The sequence below is a fragment of the Populus nigra genome, chromosome 2 (assembly GCF_951802175.1).
Source record: "Populus nigra chromosome 2, ddPopNigr1.1, whole genome shotgun sequence".
Taxonomy (NCBI): domain Eukaryota; kingdom Viridiplantae; phylum Streptophyta; class Magnoliopsida; order Malpighiales; family Salicaceae; genus Populus; species Populus nigra.
In genome coordinates, this window is record NC_084853.1 from 43817454 (window position 1) to 43833466 (window position 16013).

Here is a 16013-nt window from a genome sequence, read left to right on the forward strand (position 1 = left end):
GACAGGAATGAAAAAGAGAGTGAGGCGGAAACATGCTATTAGATAACACTGGATTATGGCATACAACGAGAACTACCCTGATTGGTGTATTATTACTACGAGAACAGCCATTAATATTCTATTTGCATTTCTAATATTATTACTAAATTCATCATATACTTTGCAAAAAAATGAGGTGAAGGACGAATGTTTGGAACCAGTTAAAAGCAATGAATTGGGAAACTAAAACATATATTATAAGTTAGCACCAACCTAGATTATCGAGTTCAACTAGTTCATTTCCCGTGCTCGCTCTTGTTAGGGATAAAAATTATTTTGAATGTAAAAACATAAAAAAATATTTAAATTATAGATTTTTTTTGTTGATCTGACTTAATTTTTTGTTCAGCTTGAATTTTAGATTAAATTATATGAGAGTTACCCTGACATGATATTGTCAAGTATAAAAAAAAACCAATTCCAGATTAATCCTAATCAACTTGCTAAACTTGTGATCCAGGTTATGTACTCCATATAGTTAAATTAATTTTTTTATATTTTTTATTTTATGATAAAAAATATAAAAATTAAAATGTAAGATCCAATAAAAAACACCACAAGAAAAAATTAAAAAAAAATCAAAAGAATAAAAAAAGGTTAATAAAAAAAAGGCCTGTCCAAAACAACCAAGCACGCGGGCTCGAGTGAGGCATCTGCGCATGGCATAGTAATTTTTTTCTTGTTTATATTTTTACCTTTTTGAAAGAGAAAAAAAATACACAGATAATATAATAAGTTATCTGGTAGAAAATACCAGCAACCTCAGCGCTTTTTTAACCCACAACCTTAGCTTCGGCCACGCCTACCACTTGAGCTGTGGCATAAAATTATTATGTAAACGACTAAGAAAATATATTAATTTTTTCAAAAACACAATTACTTCACCAAGTAAACATCCGTTTCAATTCATTCATTCATGGAGTGCAAGCATGAAACTAATGCATGCAATCAATAAAGTATCCCATCAAAATAAACTGGGGATAGTTTCTTGGGTCCCAAGAAAATTGCTGGCACTTGGCAGGCTGCCGAACCATGACAAGAGCACAGGGGGGTGAGTTAGATGGACCCCATTTCGCATTTTGTTTATTCTCAATTAATCCACGCAGTCAAGTTTATCTTTTCAAGTGGCCCCCACTTCGACAGACAATCATTTCATGCATTTTTGTATTTATCTGCTCTACGTCGTCGTATGAAGGAGCCAACGCCACTCCTCGTCACGTGGCACTCTTTGCCTGTTTTACCTGTCGGCAAAAGGCAATTATCCACGCTTCGTACGCGAATCCTTCTTTAAGTTCACTTTACATATTTACCGCCATATTAAAAGAATTTCTTGTTTTGTATTCGAAATCGACGGTGTAGAACCCACGAGTGAGAGTAACCTGCGGTGACGACACACGCTGTCTGGAGCTATAAACGGCACGAGAAGATATTGTTGACGTCGCCAAAGTGAAAGATTTTCAAGCTAACTTTTAATAGTTGAAGAGAAGCGGAAGAGGAAAAGAAATGGCTGAGCAAGAAGTGAAGAAGGTAGAAACTGAGACGCCGGTGACTCCAGCTCCGGTGGAAACTAAAAGTGATGTGGCGGATGAGAAAGCTATAGTCTCACCACCTCCAGCAGCTGAAGAGAAAGAGAAGGTAGCTGATGAATTAAAAGCTCTTGCTGTTGTTGAAAGTAAGTTCTTTATCTTTGTTTTTATTTTTCTGGAAAATTATGAGAAACCAAAACCCATGATCATTTTGTCTTGAAATGATGCTGTGCTTGGGAAATTTTAGAGTGGTCTGAATGGAAATGGCTGGATTTGGTAGTTTTTTTCATTAATTTTGTGTTGAGAAGTTGACCCAATTAGTATGATATTGAGTTGAATTTCTTTCTTTAAAGAAAGAAATTTCTATCAATTTCTGATTTCTCTTCATATCTGGGTGAATGCAGATAAATTCAAGTATCCGTTACTGTCACTGTTTCCCTCACCTTTTCTTTAAGCAAAGAATACTTGCAAGTAAAAATATCCAGATAGATGTGGCAACTTTGCTGCTCTTTCAAGGGATTAAATTTTCTACAATTACTTCATCAGATAGGATAAGCAAAAGAAATTTTTACTCTTAAGGTATCAAACACATGATTCATTAATGGCATAGAAGCTCACTGATACCTTTGCATATCAAGAGAGTGAGATCTCGAGTTTCTTGTTAATTGTAATCCATCATTTATCTCGAAAAAAAAAAAACCCAGAGAGGAACACTGGCCTAGTTACATACAGGTGAAAGATTTTAACTTTTGTGAGAGTAATAATAATATATTTTCAAGATGGAATATATTAGAAGGAGAATCTTTCTTTTAGAGAGGGCTGTCTATTCCTTCCCTGGGAGGCAGATGGATCTCTGGCTGTATGATTTCCATATCTTGATTTTGAAGACATTAATCATAAGCGCATTGCAGCCTGTATACAGATAATTTTAGTGGATGGGCATCTATCTTTTGTTGTTATGTAGTTGTTGAAAAACCAAGATGTTTGGATTTTTGACTGTTTCTTCTTTCTGTCAAATGATATTATTAGCTGGAGAAAATACGAACATGACATACACACTGTCTATTAGAGTTCTTCTTTATGCTAGCTCAATTATTTTTATGTCTTACAGAAAATAGAAATAGTCCCTACATAGCATAATGGTATTTAAATAATTAATTTTATTGATAGAAAGTGTCCCTACTTATACAATGGCATCCACAAACATTTTTTTAGTTGAAAACAGTCCCTACTTAGCACAATGGTATCCAAAGATTTTATTTTTTAGTAGATATTGTCCATATCTTGTATAATGACACCCAACAAGGAATTATTGGGTTGATACAATTATTATCCATAGCTGGTTTTATGCTTATACATGGCTTGATAAGGGAATAGGTGATGGTTTGCTTTAGTAACATCAATCATGCAATTCTACACTCTGCAATAGGACCTCGACTTTCCCATGCTTTCTGATGTGAAAATTGCAAAACTACACTTAATCATGTTAGACTTTTTTTGCATCAAAGTTGTCTGTTGTGGCCCTTTTGGATTAGATGTGCCTTTTCTCATCAATCTTTTTACTGTTACCTTTTGAAAGGATCAATTTCTTACTCAACAATGATCATTCAAGGAAAACAGCCTCCTTTCATTCTGACTGGATACGTCAAAAGTGATGGCGCCTCCCTCTGTTGTAATACAAGCTAGAATATGATAACTAATGAAAGGGGTCATATAGGTGCAGGTGTTAAGCACCAACTCTGTGCTGATTGAGTTGTTAGAGTACATTTCATGACTTCATTACTCCAGAATTAAACATGATTTGCGAGGTCTAAACCTGGTTGCTGTTTCGATTTTTTTTCTCTTTTTAGTTTGATTATCGTGTATATTGCTTGTATTGGAACTAAATAAATAAGGATGTTGGTGACTGAACAGAATTTCTTTCTCTATGAATCACATCCTCAACAACCTAATTTTACCATCCATATAATAAATTCTTTAGCTGCTTCTAATTTTTTTCTTTTTTTCTTTTTTTTGTCAGAGACAGAACCTGCTCCGAAAAAGATTTCAGGTGGATCAATTGACAGAGGTACCTTTTGTTACCCACAAAGAATAATGGAGCAGTAGGATGTTCTTTGTAAATGAACGAGTCTATTTCTGTTTGAATCTTCTTATACTTGCGGAGGGATTCTGTCCAGTTTTTAGTCCGTTGTCATCTTTTTGGAAATTCCTTACACGCATTAAGACCTTCACGTGATGTTGTCTCTAATCTCTAATCTCTTCAGTGATTAATGTTATGTACATGTAAATGCTGTTTCGAGTTTGTATGCGTGCGCATGCTAACTTCCTGGGCAGACCACGATTAAGAAAGTTTCATTAAAAGTAACTTAATTCTTTGATTGTTTTTGTTTTCAGATATAGCTCTTGCTGACCTTGAAAAAGAAAAGAGACTGTCCTTTATCAAGGCATGGGAAGACAGCGAGAAAACTAAAGCAGAAAACAAGTAAGGTCTTCTTGTTTCTCTCCGTTTGCTTTCAATTTACAGCGGTGCTGCTATAATAATCCAAATAAATCTGTTAGCAATGTGTTTAAAAAAGGTGGTAAAAATTGGGTTTCTCTTGGTCTGTGCATCTGAGTAGGGTTTTCCTCTCTAATGCTTCATTTAAGCCATTAAGTAAGCTTCTTATAAGAACGTTTAGATCTCTATTCCTATTCCAACATGGCTTTAGAAATACACATTCTATGCATAACAGGAATAGGTCCTCTACTTGACCTCAGGATATTGAAAGTTGAAGAATTGAAACTGAATTTGTGCATTGAGAAATTAATCACATCCATTTGATGCGATAAACTGCGAGGTGTCCTATAACTCTCTTTCCGATAACAATGTGATCTGAAGGAATGTAATTGCTGACAATTTGCAATGGGCTTTAACTGATTAACAGGTCTCAGAAAAAGCTCTCTGCTGTTGTTGCATGGGAGAACAGCAAAAAGGCAGCTCTGGAAGCCACACTAAGAAAGATGGAGGTAATTGAACTCTTGTAATCCTGGTTCTTTGTTCATTTCTGAAATTCTTTTCACAGTCAAGTGCATCAATAATTTAATCCTCTCTGGTAGATCCAATCAGTATTCTTAGTGTTCCAAGTGACTGAAGCTCTCCCCCTCAATTATAATGTCCTTGTAACAATCTCAGGATGACAGACTTTAAAATTAATAAACTGAAGAGATTACTTTCCTTATGCTTATAGTATAGTTCTTTTAGCATTTGGGATTCGAGAGTGAAAAACAAACAACTGACAGGAAAAATTGGAGAAACAAAAGGCAGAATACGCAGAGAAAATGAAAAACAAGGTTGCTTTGATTCATAAAGAAGCTGAAGAACGGAGGGCCATGGTTGAAGCCAAACGTGGCGAAGAATTCTTAAAAGCAGAGGAGATGGCAGCGAAATATCGTGCTACTGGGCAAACCCCGAAGAAGCTTCTTGGTTGCTTCTGAAGCAGCAACTTTAGGAGCCTAGCATGGAAGCAGCAAGTTGAATCATCAGTCGTCCTCTGCATATAGTGTTTGTAATTCCTTTTTTCATCTTAATGCTTTTCATGTTTGTTTTTTTCCACATAGTTTTATGTCTTATTTCATAAAACATCAGCAAATTTAAATATCCAGTGTGTTTATGTACAGGAATACAATATTTGATCTATGAGAAACAAGTTTTAACATGTTTGTAAAGTTGGCATGAAGTTGCCTTGTCGTTTCTATTTTTCGATCTTACGAAAGCTAATGACCGATGAGAAGTCACGAGAAGAAAATTTTAATGTTTGGTGACAAGAAGCAATTATTGATTTACTAAGGTGGTTTCAGAAACATGTAATAATTAGGTATATACAAAATCGCAATGAACTGTTTTGATCCTTCAGCAGTGTTGTTCCCTTTCGGAAGTTGACTACTAATCTACCATATTGCTCAGGCAGGATAACAGGCTAGCATCTACTGCCTGATTGCCTAAATAGAAAAGTTTCCACCCAACTGAATTAAATCGCCTCACAAAACATGATCAAAAGTTCATAGCTTGGTGCGGACAGAATTCTAACTAATGAACAAGTAGAATCAATGATCCCGGTGAGACGATTTTAGCATTACATAAATAGCATACATGCGAGGCTAAACCTGGAAGTTTAGGTCGCAAAGGATACGTGTCTTCTATATATAATCACCAGGGTACTAGTAAATAAAAAACGCTAACTATAGGCTGAAAAACTACCCACAACTGCCGTCAGCTTAGCTCATAAGTTTCTGTGCTCGTACACTAGCTTCACAGCTTGTAGTGCCAAAAAAGAAAGAAAACAAGAGCATGTCAAAATCCCAGCAAAAGAAGATTCATTATACAGAGCAACATTTTCATGCATGCTTCACACGGGGGGTATCATGGAGGTTCCGGTCAACATTCCAGATGAGGTGGCATAGCTGTCTATATTTCCTTCTAGGAAGCTCATGTCGTTGTTAATGGGGAAATCCAGCAGAAGTTGTAATGTGGAGTCTGTCGAATCCTCCGATTCAGCTGAACTTGATGAGTCAGGCCCAGCCATCACATCTTCTGCATCGGATCTACAGCTCTTGCACTCCATATCTTCATTTTGATTGCTTGCGGCAGCAGAGGACCCTGCTAAGTAGGGGCTAATATCTGCTGTAATAGCTGAAATTGATCCACATTTTGTCGATGAAGAAGCCTGAGAAACCGGACTTGGGCAGGCAGTCTTAGCACCTCCCATGTTGATCCTTCGAAAAGATTCTCCAACTTCAGAGTTCCATATGCGCAGAAAATAATCACAATCAATTTTTCCCGGTATCGGTGGAAGGAAGAGTGATGACTCCCTTGAAAGGCGTGCCTCAGCTTCAAGCCGAGCACTCTCCCATTGCGTCATATGGCGAGTAGCTGGGGATGCAGGTCCTTTATTGGCTGGTCCACGGGACGTAAAGGGCTCATGAGTTTGGGGATCAAGTCCCAAGCAAAGAAGGCGCTTCTTCAGGTGGGTATTCCACAAGTTCTTGATCTCGTTATCTGTTCTGCCTGGTAGTTGAGAAGCAATGGCCGCCCACCTGAAATTCATTGATGCAGCACTCGGAAGAGTTAATTACAAACTGCACAGGGGTCTATATCGCATATAAGCAACCAAATCCTATTTTCCCATTCCAAATGCAGTTTGACACAGTTGAATTGATAACACTTGCCGCAAACAATTACAAACTTCTTGGTGTTGTCACCACACCAAATTGTCAAGTGTTTCCTTTCTGAAATAATTATGGCCACTTTCTTTCCAAAATTAGTGCTCACCAATGTAACTTCACGTCCAAGTTTGCTTTCAAATTCTAGTGGTTCAATGGAAATTTAGAACACAAAAGGAGGCTGGTTGTGAGGATGGTTTGTTGCTCATCCTAGTTTGTATATGCATATATGCATACAACAATAAGGGGGAAATCAGCTGAAAAATGCTTGCAGGAGTTCGAAGGATGTAGTCTAGCTATATTTAGAGAATTGGTAAGCCCAGAATTGCAATTGCACATGCACAATATTAAGTCACAATCGTAATGCTTCTTTAAAAGAAATCGATCAGTTTAAGACACTTTGGTCCAACAACTTTGCGAAGTACTTGCGGTATTCTCAATTTTCATATAGCAAGAAAATACCTGTTTCCAAGAATGCCATGAAGCTGAATGACAAGCTTCTCCTCCTCGAGAGTAAAAGGATGCCGTTTAATATCAGGCCGAAGATAGTTTGTCCATCTAAGCCTGCAACTCTTTCCACAGCGAAGAAGACCTGCAAAACAAACAAATTAGTTGCAAGGGACTTCCTATTTTTGCAGATCTGTTTCAAGAAATTCAAGCGCAGAAAATTAACTTTACAAGAAAGAAAGAAGATTTCTGAAAGGCCAATCTCCTTTTGGAAGAGAGCATGTTTCCTATCAACAGTACCACTGAAAACGTTGTAGCATACAGGTCAATTTCGTACTCAACTAGAATCAAGGGACTTGATAGTGAAGATCAAGACATTAAAAAGAAAAGAACAAAAAAGGATGGAGAAAATTTTAGCTTGAGTAGGAAACAGTCATGTGAAGTAGTGTGAACATCCAACAACAGGAAAGAACACAATACTGTGAAGTAGCTTTCAACCACTTGAATATTCAAAGCATTTTACAATACCATAATGATACTATCCAAGTCCAACAAATATTCTAGTGACCCAACAAATGCAAAACATTTTCAGCACTTTCCAAGCTGGTGACATATAACTCCATGAAAGAAACAAAATAAGATCAACGCAACTTTAGCTTCGAAAACCTAAAGAAAGCAGTGGCTTTAGTTTATACCTGCAAGCTTAGGGAGAGAGCGCCAGCTACCATGCCCATTCTTCTTGATGTAACTAACAAGAAGCTCATCTTCTTCAGGTGTCCATGCCCCTTTCTTCAAACCGTTCTTATCACAACAAGGTGTCCTCCCCATCTCCTCGATCAATCCTTCACTTTTTATCACCTCAACAACAATTTCCAACAAAAGTAAACTCACTTCTAATTTACCGTGAAAGATAAAAAATACAAGAGGAAAAGCAAGTGCCTCTAAAGTTCACTTGGAGACGAGCTTTTTCAAAGAGAGAACTGAAAAGCTTTATACATATAGAGAGAGAGAGAGGCTATAAATCAAATGCTAGAGTAATATTATCCAAGGTGGTGGTTATTATTTTTTACTCCGTAATTTTTTATGCTCTGATAAAAAATTTAAACTCGTGATAACTCCATTTAACCTGAATTTTGAGAGCTTTCATATCTATCATGCATTGATTCAGTAACATGTTGAGAGTGTAAAAACTTTGGCACGGGGAGCTGCCAGATCTAATTTACTTAAATTTAGATATGTATTCAGCTAAGATAATATGAGTTTCTTATATATTGAGTTCAAGTTAATATAAGTTTGATGAGTTATTAAATTTAATATACTTAGATTTATTTATATGCTGAGTATAAATTAACACTAGTTTAATAAATTGTTAAATTCAAATTATTTTGGCTCAGCATAACAACGAGATCTAACGAGGTCTAATTAACGAGTTACTAGATCTAATATATCTAGGCTCAGTCATGTGCTGAACTAAAAACGACATAAATCTAACAACTTGATAGATCTAATATATTTAAATTCAACTCAAGTTAACATGAGTTTTGTAAAATATAAATAGCTAAATTCAAGAAGTTTATAATTTTTATTATTTAAGCATTCATACCTTAACTCTTAAAATATTTATCATATTAAAAAAAAATATTTTTATTCTTGAAATTTAAAGCTATTATTTATATATTGATCACAATATCTTATTAAAATCTTAAGTTTCAAGATTAATAACCATATAAATACTAAATAGTTATTTTTATGAGCATACCGAGATTGTGGGATATCATCATGGAAATCGAAAGCTATACTTTATTGTGGATTGTGCAATAAAGGTTCATCGGCAAGTTTCAAGCTGGCAATGCAATAAATGTACGTATGTACAGTGTAAGTATTTATGCACGACAATTACAGGTATTGTCCCATTTGAGGGAGGCCTTGTAGCCTCGTTCAACCAGAAATTATAGGGTTTTCTTTTCTTATTTTTTCACGTACATTTTTTATTGAGCAAAACAGGAAAGAGAAAGAGAGAGGGGATTCCAGTGAAGATGAAAGGGAAAGCATTAATGGTGGATTATTGACAGAGAAAATTTATGGGGAAAGAGAGAACTAATGGCATTTGGACAATGACTGCACCTGCTCTGTACGACCATCCATGACATCTTTGAGTATTGACCCTCTCCTCCCCTCTAATTTCTTTCTTGTAGTAGTTTTTACCCTCACTACATTATCGTTTGCTTGGCTGATGAGAAAAAATGGCGCATCATTGACATGTTTTTTTATTTTATTATTATTATTATTAATGTAGGTCTCTGACCAGTTTATATATATATCAACTAATCTTATATATTCTAAAATTAATGATTATATAAATTTCTAGTAATTCTAAGATTGGTAAGATCTAAACTGATAACCTAGAACTTAATCAATTAAACAATACCTCTCTTAGCATTGAAAACTTCCTATATATATAATACATTTACTGTGAAAAGGAGAAGAAAAATGTATGAATTTTTTGTTTTTGCTTTTTAAAATGTAAGAGTTAAACAAGAAGGATTCAAGATTAATATTTACTGTAATGGGGAGATTCTCCGCAGATATAAGAAAACAAAGATATAATGAAATTAAAATACAATAAACTTGCATTACTCCATTGTGATTGCTAGATACAAAACAAATTTATATGTAAAATTACAAATAATGAATGAATCTATATATATATATGGAAATGTATGAGCACTAAATTTCGTGATGAAAGAAATAATTGTGAAGGAATAATAAGCTATACTATATTTGCTAAAGCACAGTTTTCACCTATATTCTACAACTCGTTTTTCAGCATATGCTATGTGCAGTGGCAGCCCAGAAAATTAGCTCAATGGAGTCAAAGGACAACTTAAATCTAAACATTATATTTTCATTATCTATATAGTTCTAAGAATAACATTTTACAAATATTCACATGGCAATTATGATTTTGAGTAAAACTTAGATCACAAAAAAAAAGAATATTGATAATAAATTTAATATGATTAATAATTAAATTTGTATAAAGAGTAAACACTACGGAAATTTTGCATATCACCGACAAATTATCCTGTATTTAGATATTGATTCTGTCAGAAATAATTTAACCGATGAAATCATGGATGGTTACTGTTCGTCGGGAAACTTATTATCTGTGATTTTTATTATGTTGGTAATTCCGTCGATCATAAAATCACTAATAGATTTACAGACAGCAAAAGCGTGCCAAACAAAAGCAAAATTATTGGCATCATTTCATCGGTAATATCATCTCTGAGTATGGCATATCACTGACAAAAAAAATCATTTGTAATCACATCGGTGATTTATTTTCATATTACCGACGGACTAAACTCATTGATGATTTACCTATTTCCAGTGGCATTTCATGTGATTTTTTTCAATTCTTTAGAACTCTTTGAGGATTTACTGTGTCGGTAATTCTATCGGTAATTTGTTTAAAACTGTTTTTTTAAATCAAATAAATAGACTAGAAAAAAATCAAATAAATAAAACTAAAATAAAAAACAAAACAAAATATTTATTACAAGTTTTAAAATTATCAGTTTGAATACAATTCATCTAGGGGACAAGAGTTGAACGAGGATGAGACGGATCCTCTCTAGGATCGGGGGTGATTAAGTGGACCACATTTACCACCCATGTTTGACAACAGTTGCAAGTACAATCTTCTAAGTTTGGTTGTCTAACCACTAAGTTGTCATGTCTCAGTAGTAAGCCGGGTTGTCTAAGCTCGAACTTGTTATTGTACAATCACCTGAAACTCCAGAGATTGAGAGCTTGAACCCGATTATGAGGAACCAACGGTCGATACACTATGATCCATTTGCAAATTCTCAGTTATGGTGTTTGAGATACTGTAAACTTGATTTCTATCGAGTCCATCAGACAATCCAGCCTCCAACCATATATCACGATTGATTTCTAGATGGGTTGAAGAATTGTCTATATATCTGTCCTACAATCAAGTAGTATATGTTTCCTAAAATGAAACTAGCCATCTAATTTTTAAAAATAACTTAATTTTTTTTTGTTAAAATCAAACTTACCACAAACTTTTGAATTCAACTATCCACAAGTTGTTACACCCATTTAAAACGATCATCATTTCACATATGAGTTTCTATAAAAAGCTCTATCAATCTTGGTTTGCGTTCAAGAGTTGTAGCCTATAAAATGAAAATGTTGTTAGTTAAACATTTTCACATAAAACAACAATTAAAAAAAAAAGATGTAATAAAAAAGAATCTTACAATTCGTTTTGTATGCGAAACAAACAGAATGGATTTACTAATGTGCGTGGTAATTGAATCATGAATCTTCTTATTCTGGTTCTTCGCATTGGTTTGCGACCGCTGCACGAAACACTCAAACATCACGTGCTAGATATAAGCTTTTCATATAGCCTGTGGAGGTTTGAAATCCCTTCAAATTGCAACATCTCTATAGCTTGAAAAACCTTTTTCTCTAGCATGTATTTTTTTTCGTTTTTTACGCCTCATACTAAAAATCATGTAACCTATATGGTAGAAATAAATTATCAGTTAAGATAATGAAATTTTTTTTTAACATTGAAATAAAAAAATATAAAAAATTTAATTAAATCTTACATGGTTGCGTTGTCATTCTTCCAAACTCTCCTTGCAACAACGTTGTAAGCCCTGTCCTAGTAAAAATCTTCCTTGCACATTAAATTTATAAAAGAATTAGTTCATTAAAAATTAATATAATTTTTTTTTGGGAACTTGACTCCAATGAAACAATGACATTTTCATCGACAATATTGTCGCTGATGTTATTGTGCTAGTATCCTATACATTTGTAATATGAAATTTCATTAGTTAATTGAAATCAATTAGTCAAAAAAATTATTCACTGTTGTATATTTTTCAATTATGTAGGAAAAAAAATAAACTTACATTAGGTAATCAAGCCTCCACTGAGCAATGTACTTCACAGTGTATATATTATGCTTAGAAAGAACATCCCCTTTGAGTGGCAACATCGTGCTCAACAAACGTGCGTGGGTGCCTGTTCATTGTCGGCACCTAACGACTTATGATCATCAAATACGCTGTTAGAAGAACTAGCAGTGCTCTTGTCTAGCACTAATGACTTTTCCTTTGAAATCTACACAAATTAAAGAATCGAAAATGATAATAACATTTATATTTTAGAAAAAAAATTAACAGCACGTTTTCTATACAAAATATTACTCAAAATTTTATTATCTAGAAATACACAGAAATAAATAAAGCCAAATAAAACTTGTTTTGTGGTCTCTCTAACAAATACAACTCTTATCTTCCACCAACTTCAGCTCTGCGGGTGATGTGAATGCAGAGAGAGCTACCTCAATATTTGCAACAACTGGCTACCACACCGGTCCTTATCTTGCATCCAAGTTCGCTTGTGGATGTTAAATTGAACGTACATGTGCTTACTTGCAAGCGAGGGCGCGTGTGGGGACGTTTATTTTCCCCATAAAAACTATACATTTATTTTTGTTCATCTTTGCCAAGAGAACGATCCCTCTCAAACGATGATATTTAGAATGAAATACTTAAGCTCAGCCTCAGCCTCAAAATCACCCACATAACAGTTTGCTTCATAAGCCTTCGATTCAACAGTGCCAGACTAATACAATGAGGCTTTGCATAAATACATTACAATTTATGGCATCCGCATGGCATGCATTCCCAGGCAAGAATTAATGCGATATGCGTACATTTCATGGGTAAAATTTCAAATTTCAAAGATATATTGGACGAAAGATGCATGCTGGTGGGAATTATCGACAGAGGATGGAATTGCTTTTTGATCACGAGATTCAATGGAGCGCAAGTGTTGAACAACCGGACATGGCGCTACAGAATCAAAAGGTGGAAGAAGGAAAGGAAAAAACTCCATTTTTCTTGCTATTTGCATGGGCTGGCAGAGACGACTGGGTTCGTGGGTTTCAGTTTTTTCTGTTGCTCTCTTACCACCAAATTTAAGAGTTTCCAGATAGCATAGCATTTAAAGTTCGGGCATCTGAGACCTGTGAATGACACGTTTCTCACCTAACCAGGAACCATAAAATAAGAAAAAGGCAAGAATTACTTCTTGTTAATTCTTGTTAACTAATGGGGCGTGTGAAGTCTATTTAACAGCAATTTTATGGAGTAATTAATGATATTTTATTAGTTAGTTTATAAATTTATTTAAAAAAGTTTACACAAATAAAAGATAGAAAGTAAAATTTATAGTACACTAAAAATAATAAAAATATTTTAACTCATAGGTTTTTTTTTTAATTATATCTATTTTTTCTTTAAAATATACTCGAAAAATAACTAATAACTAATAAGTAATAACTAATATCATTGATTTCTTCCCTCCTAGAAGTTCTCTAAAATTTTCCTCAATTCAACTGCAATAAATACAGTCGGCCACAAGTCAAAGGAACTGCAGAGGGTCTTGCTGTTTGAGGTTGATGACTCCCTGGGAAGACTGACAGCTGCTGCTGCGCTTCTTCCACAAATTTGCAATCGCATATGCTTTCACATGCATGAATGCCTGGGCTCACGCATGTTCATGGATCGATACACCCATTTAGATCCATGGATAGATGTTCTTCTGTCTTCTTGCTGTTACAGTGGACGCTGCATAATTATAAGATTGTTCAAATGGCGCTTTGAAGTCTTCTTGCTTTTATTCTCCTCTCTTTCACGTCAAATCAAGTGATATGAAATCTTGATGCCACACAGCAAACTCTCAAAGACCCGAAGCATTTAAATCAGCACTATAAAGTTCAGCACGGATAAAAGACAAGCAGCGTATTTATAGCACTGTACTCTCTGATGCTTAGTTAGAGCTGTATTGCCAGTGCAATAGCTTTTATTATCAGATATTTTTTTGAAAATTGTTTTTCACTTGTAATTAGATTAGAATAATTTTTTTATTTTTAATATTAGTATATTAAAATAAATAAAATACTAAAAAATTAATTTAATATTTTTTTTCAAATCAATCATATTTTTTAAATGCACTCAAATATGGTTTCAACTCCAATTCTAATCAAACATTTTAGATTTTCTTTGTAAGGTAACTAAAAAACAATGATCGTTACATACAACAATAACTTATTGACTAGATAGTGCCTCGTGCTATGTTGTTTGTTGATCTAATTTTTATAGTGTTAAAATGAAATACTCAAGCGATGATAGTGTTTTTAAAAAGAGTATGAGAAATCCAATACTCAAGCTATTAACTTGATTGCATCCAATGAGATCAAGTAATTTAATAATCTAATCTAAATTGCAGGTAATGACAACAAACAAAATGTAAAAAATTTTATTTAGCAACAATCAACTACAAAAAAAAGCCAAAGATAGCATACATGTAAGGAGAAGAAAGAAAAGATCTTGAGAAACCCATTGTCATTCCACTGTAGATGTCGTCCATGACCAAAAAAGTTTGCTAAGACGTTTCGAATCCCACTACAAAAGGTTATACGATGATATTGAAAAAAGTTGCATGGATCATTGGAGCAATGTCCAAGAAAGACAAACCGAACAAAACACAATGAAGTGGAGATTGCCTATATTAAATCAATCAATTTTATTTAATTTAAGAGTAAAATTTTTTTTAAATAAATTAACTTAACAAATGACAATAAATAAAAAGACTTGAGATAACCCAATTAAAAATATCAAAAGACAAGACAAAAAAAATGATGTAGAAATAAAAAAAACAAAGCCCAATGTTCAATTAAATAAATATTGAAGGATTAAATTGAAAAAACACTACTTTAAAAAAATGATAAAATAAAAAGTCAAAACTACCTAAGTGAAGCTCCTAAAGCTGGATTAACTTTCTTAAAAACCCACAACTCATGAAATCTCAAACATGGATTTAATTAAAAAAGTTCAAATCCAAATCAATTTAATATTGAAAGATAAAATCGAGTAAAAAAAATATTAACCTAAAAAATTTGACAAAGAAAAAAAAACAAAAGAATTAGAAAAAAATCTGACATAAAAAAAATGACAATGGTGAAATCGCAAAAAAAATCAATTCTAAAATGATCTCATATTATATAAATAGTAATTAAAAAAATAAGTATGAAATTAAAACAAAATTTTAATTTAAAAAATTATTTAAAATTAAATAAATATTAACTAAACAATTAGGTATTAAATAAAAAAGACTCGAATAACATAAATAGTAATTAAAATAATAAAAATAAAATTTAATGAAAAAATAAAACAAGGATAACATTAAAATAAAACTCCAATTCCATTAATTATTTCAAATAAAACGATCATCAAGTAAAAGACCAAAAGAAAACACCTTTCCCTTTCCTTATGAGCCATTAGCAAGGTCCGTGAATCGTGTTTCAACTGAGTCATTCTGAGCTGAACACATACATATTCAGAATTTATTCTGCGTATGAAGGGTGTGGATCGAGATTTCTCTCTCTCTCTCTCTCTCTCTCTCTCTATATATATATATATATATATATATATATATATATATATATATAATTGGAGAACTCTATGAACAAGCAGTCAATCTCTCTCTCTCTCTCTTTATATATATATATATATATATATATATATATATATATATATAAAGAAACGTGGATGAGCTGCCTTTCATGGTGTAATGAAACTCGACGTTAATAACTCTCAGGACACATATTTCTAGTTACTATTTCGGCTTGTAATCTGGATTAAAATATAAAAATATAATTCCTTCTTAACGTGCATGGTAATTAAGGAT

At 33.5% G+C, this 16013-nt stretch overlaps 2 protein-coding genes across 2 annotated transcripts; one reads left to right on the forward strand and one right to left on the reverse strand.

Annotated features, from left to right (window-relative positions):
* Window positions 1-1391: 1391 nt before the first annotated feature.
* Window positions 1392-5260, forward strand: LOC133682670 (remorin-like). Its single transcript, XM_062106133.1, has 5 exons — window positions 1392-1711; window positions 3586-3633; window positions 3960-4047; window positions 4490-4571; window positions 4845-5260. Exons 1-5 carry the CDS (start codon window positions 1543-1545, stop codon window positions 5037-5039), a joined length of 582 nt encoding a protein of 193 aa, XP_061962117.1. The 5' UTR covers window positions 1392-1542; the 3' UTR covers window positions 5040-5260.
* Window positions 5261-5643: 383 nt separating this feature from the next.
* On the reverse strand, window positions 5644-8184 carry LOC133682669 (transcription factor MYB17-like). Its single transcript, XM_062106132.1, has 3 exons — window positions 7907-8184; window positions 7227-7356; window positions 5644-6638 (listed from the first exon to the last, which is right to left on the reverse strand). Exons 1-3 carry the CDS (start codon window positions 8037-8039, stop codon window positions 5951-5953), a joined length of 951 nt encoding a protein of 316 aa, XP_061962116.1. The 5' UTR covers window positions 8040-8184; the 3' UTR covers window positions 5644-5950.
* Window positions 8185-16013: the final 7829 nt, after the last annotated feature.

What these genes read in the sequence shown, in the direction of transcription:
- LOC133682670 (XM_062106133.1), top strand. Translation starts at nt 1,543, where the DNA reads ATGGCTGAGCAAGAAGTGAAGAAGGTAGAAACTGAGACGCCGGTGACT. An exon ending in AGCTCTTGCTGTTGTTGAAA is followed by an intron (nt 1,712 to 3,585) that starts GTAAGTTCTTTA and finishes TTTTTTTGTCAG; the next exon opens with AGACAGAACCTGCTCCGAAA. An exon ending in AGGTGGATCAATTGACAGAG is followed by an intron (nt 3,634 to 3,959) that starts GTACCTTTTGTT and finishes TTTTGTTTTCAG; the next exon opens with ATATAGCTCTTGCTGACCTT.
- LOC133682669 (XM_062106132.1), bottom strand. Translation starts at nt 8,039, where the DNA reads ATGGGGAGGACACCTTGTTGTGATAAGAACGGTTTGAAGAAAGGGGCA. An exon ending in CTCTCTCCCTAAGCTTGCAG is followed by an intron (nt 7,357 to 7,906) that starts GTATAAACTAAA and finishes TTTGTTTTGCAG; the next exon opens with GTCTTCTTCGCTGTGGAAAG. An exon ending in CATGGCATTCTTGGAAACAG is followed by an intron (nt 6,639 to 7,226) that starts GTATTTTCTTGC and finishes AATGAATTTCAG; the next exon opens with GTGGGCGGCCATTGCTTCTC.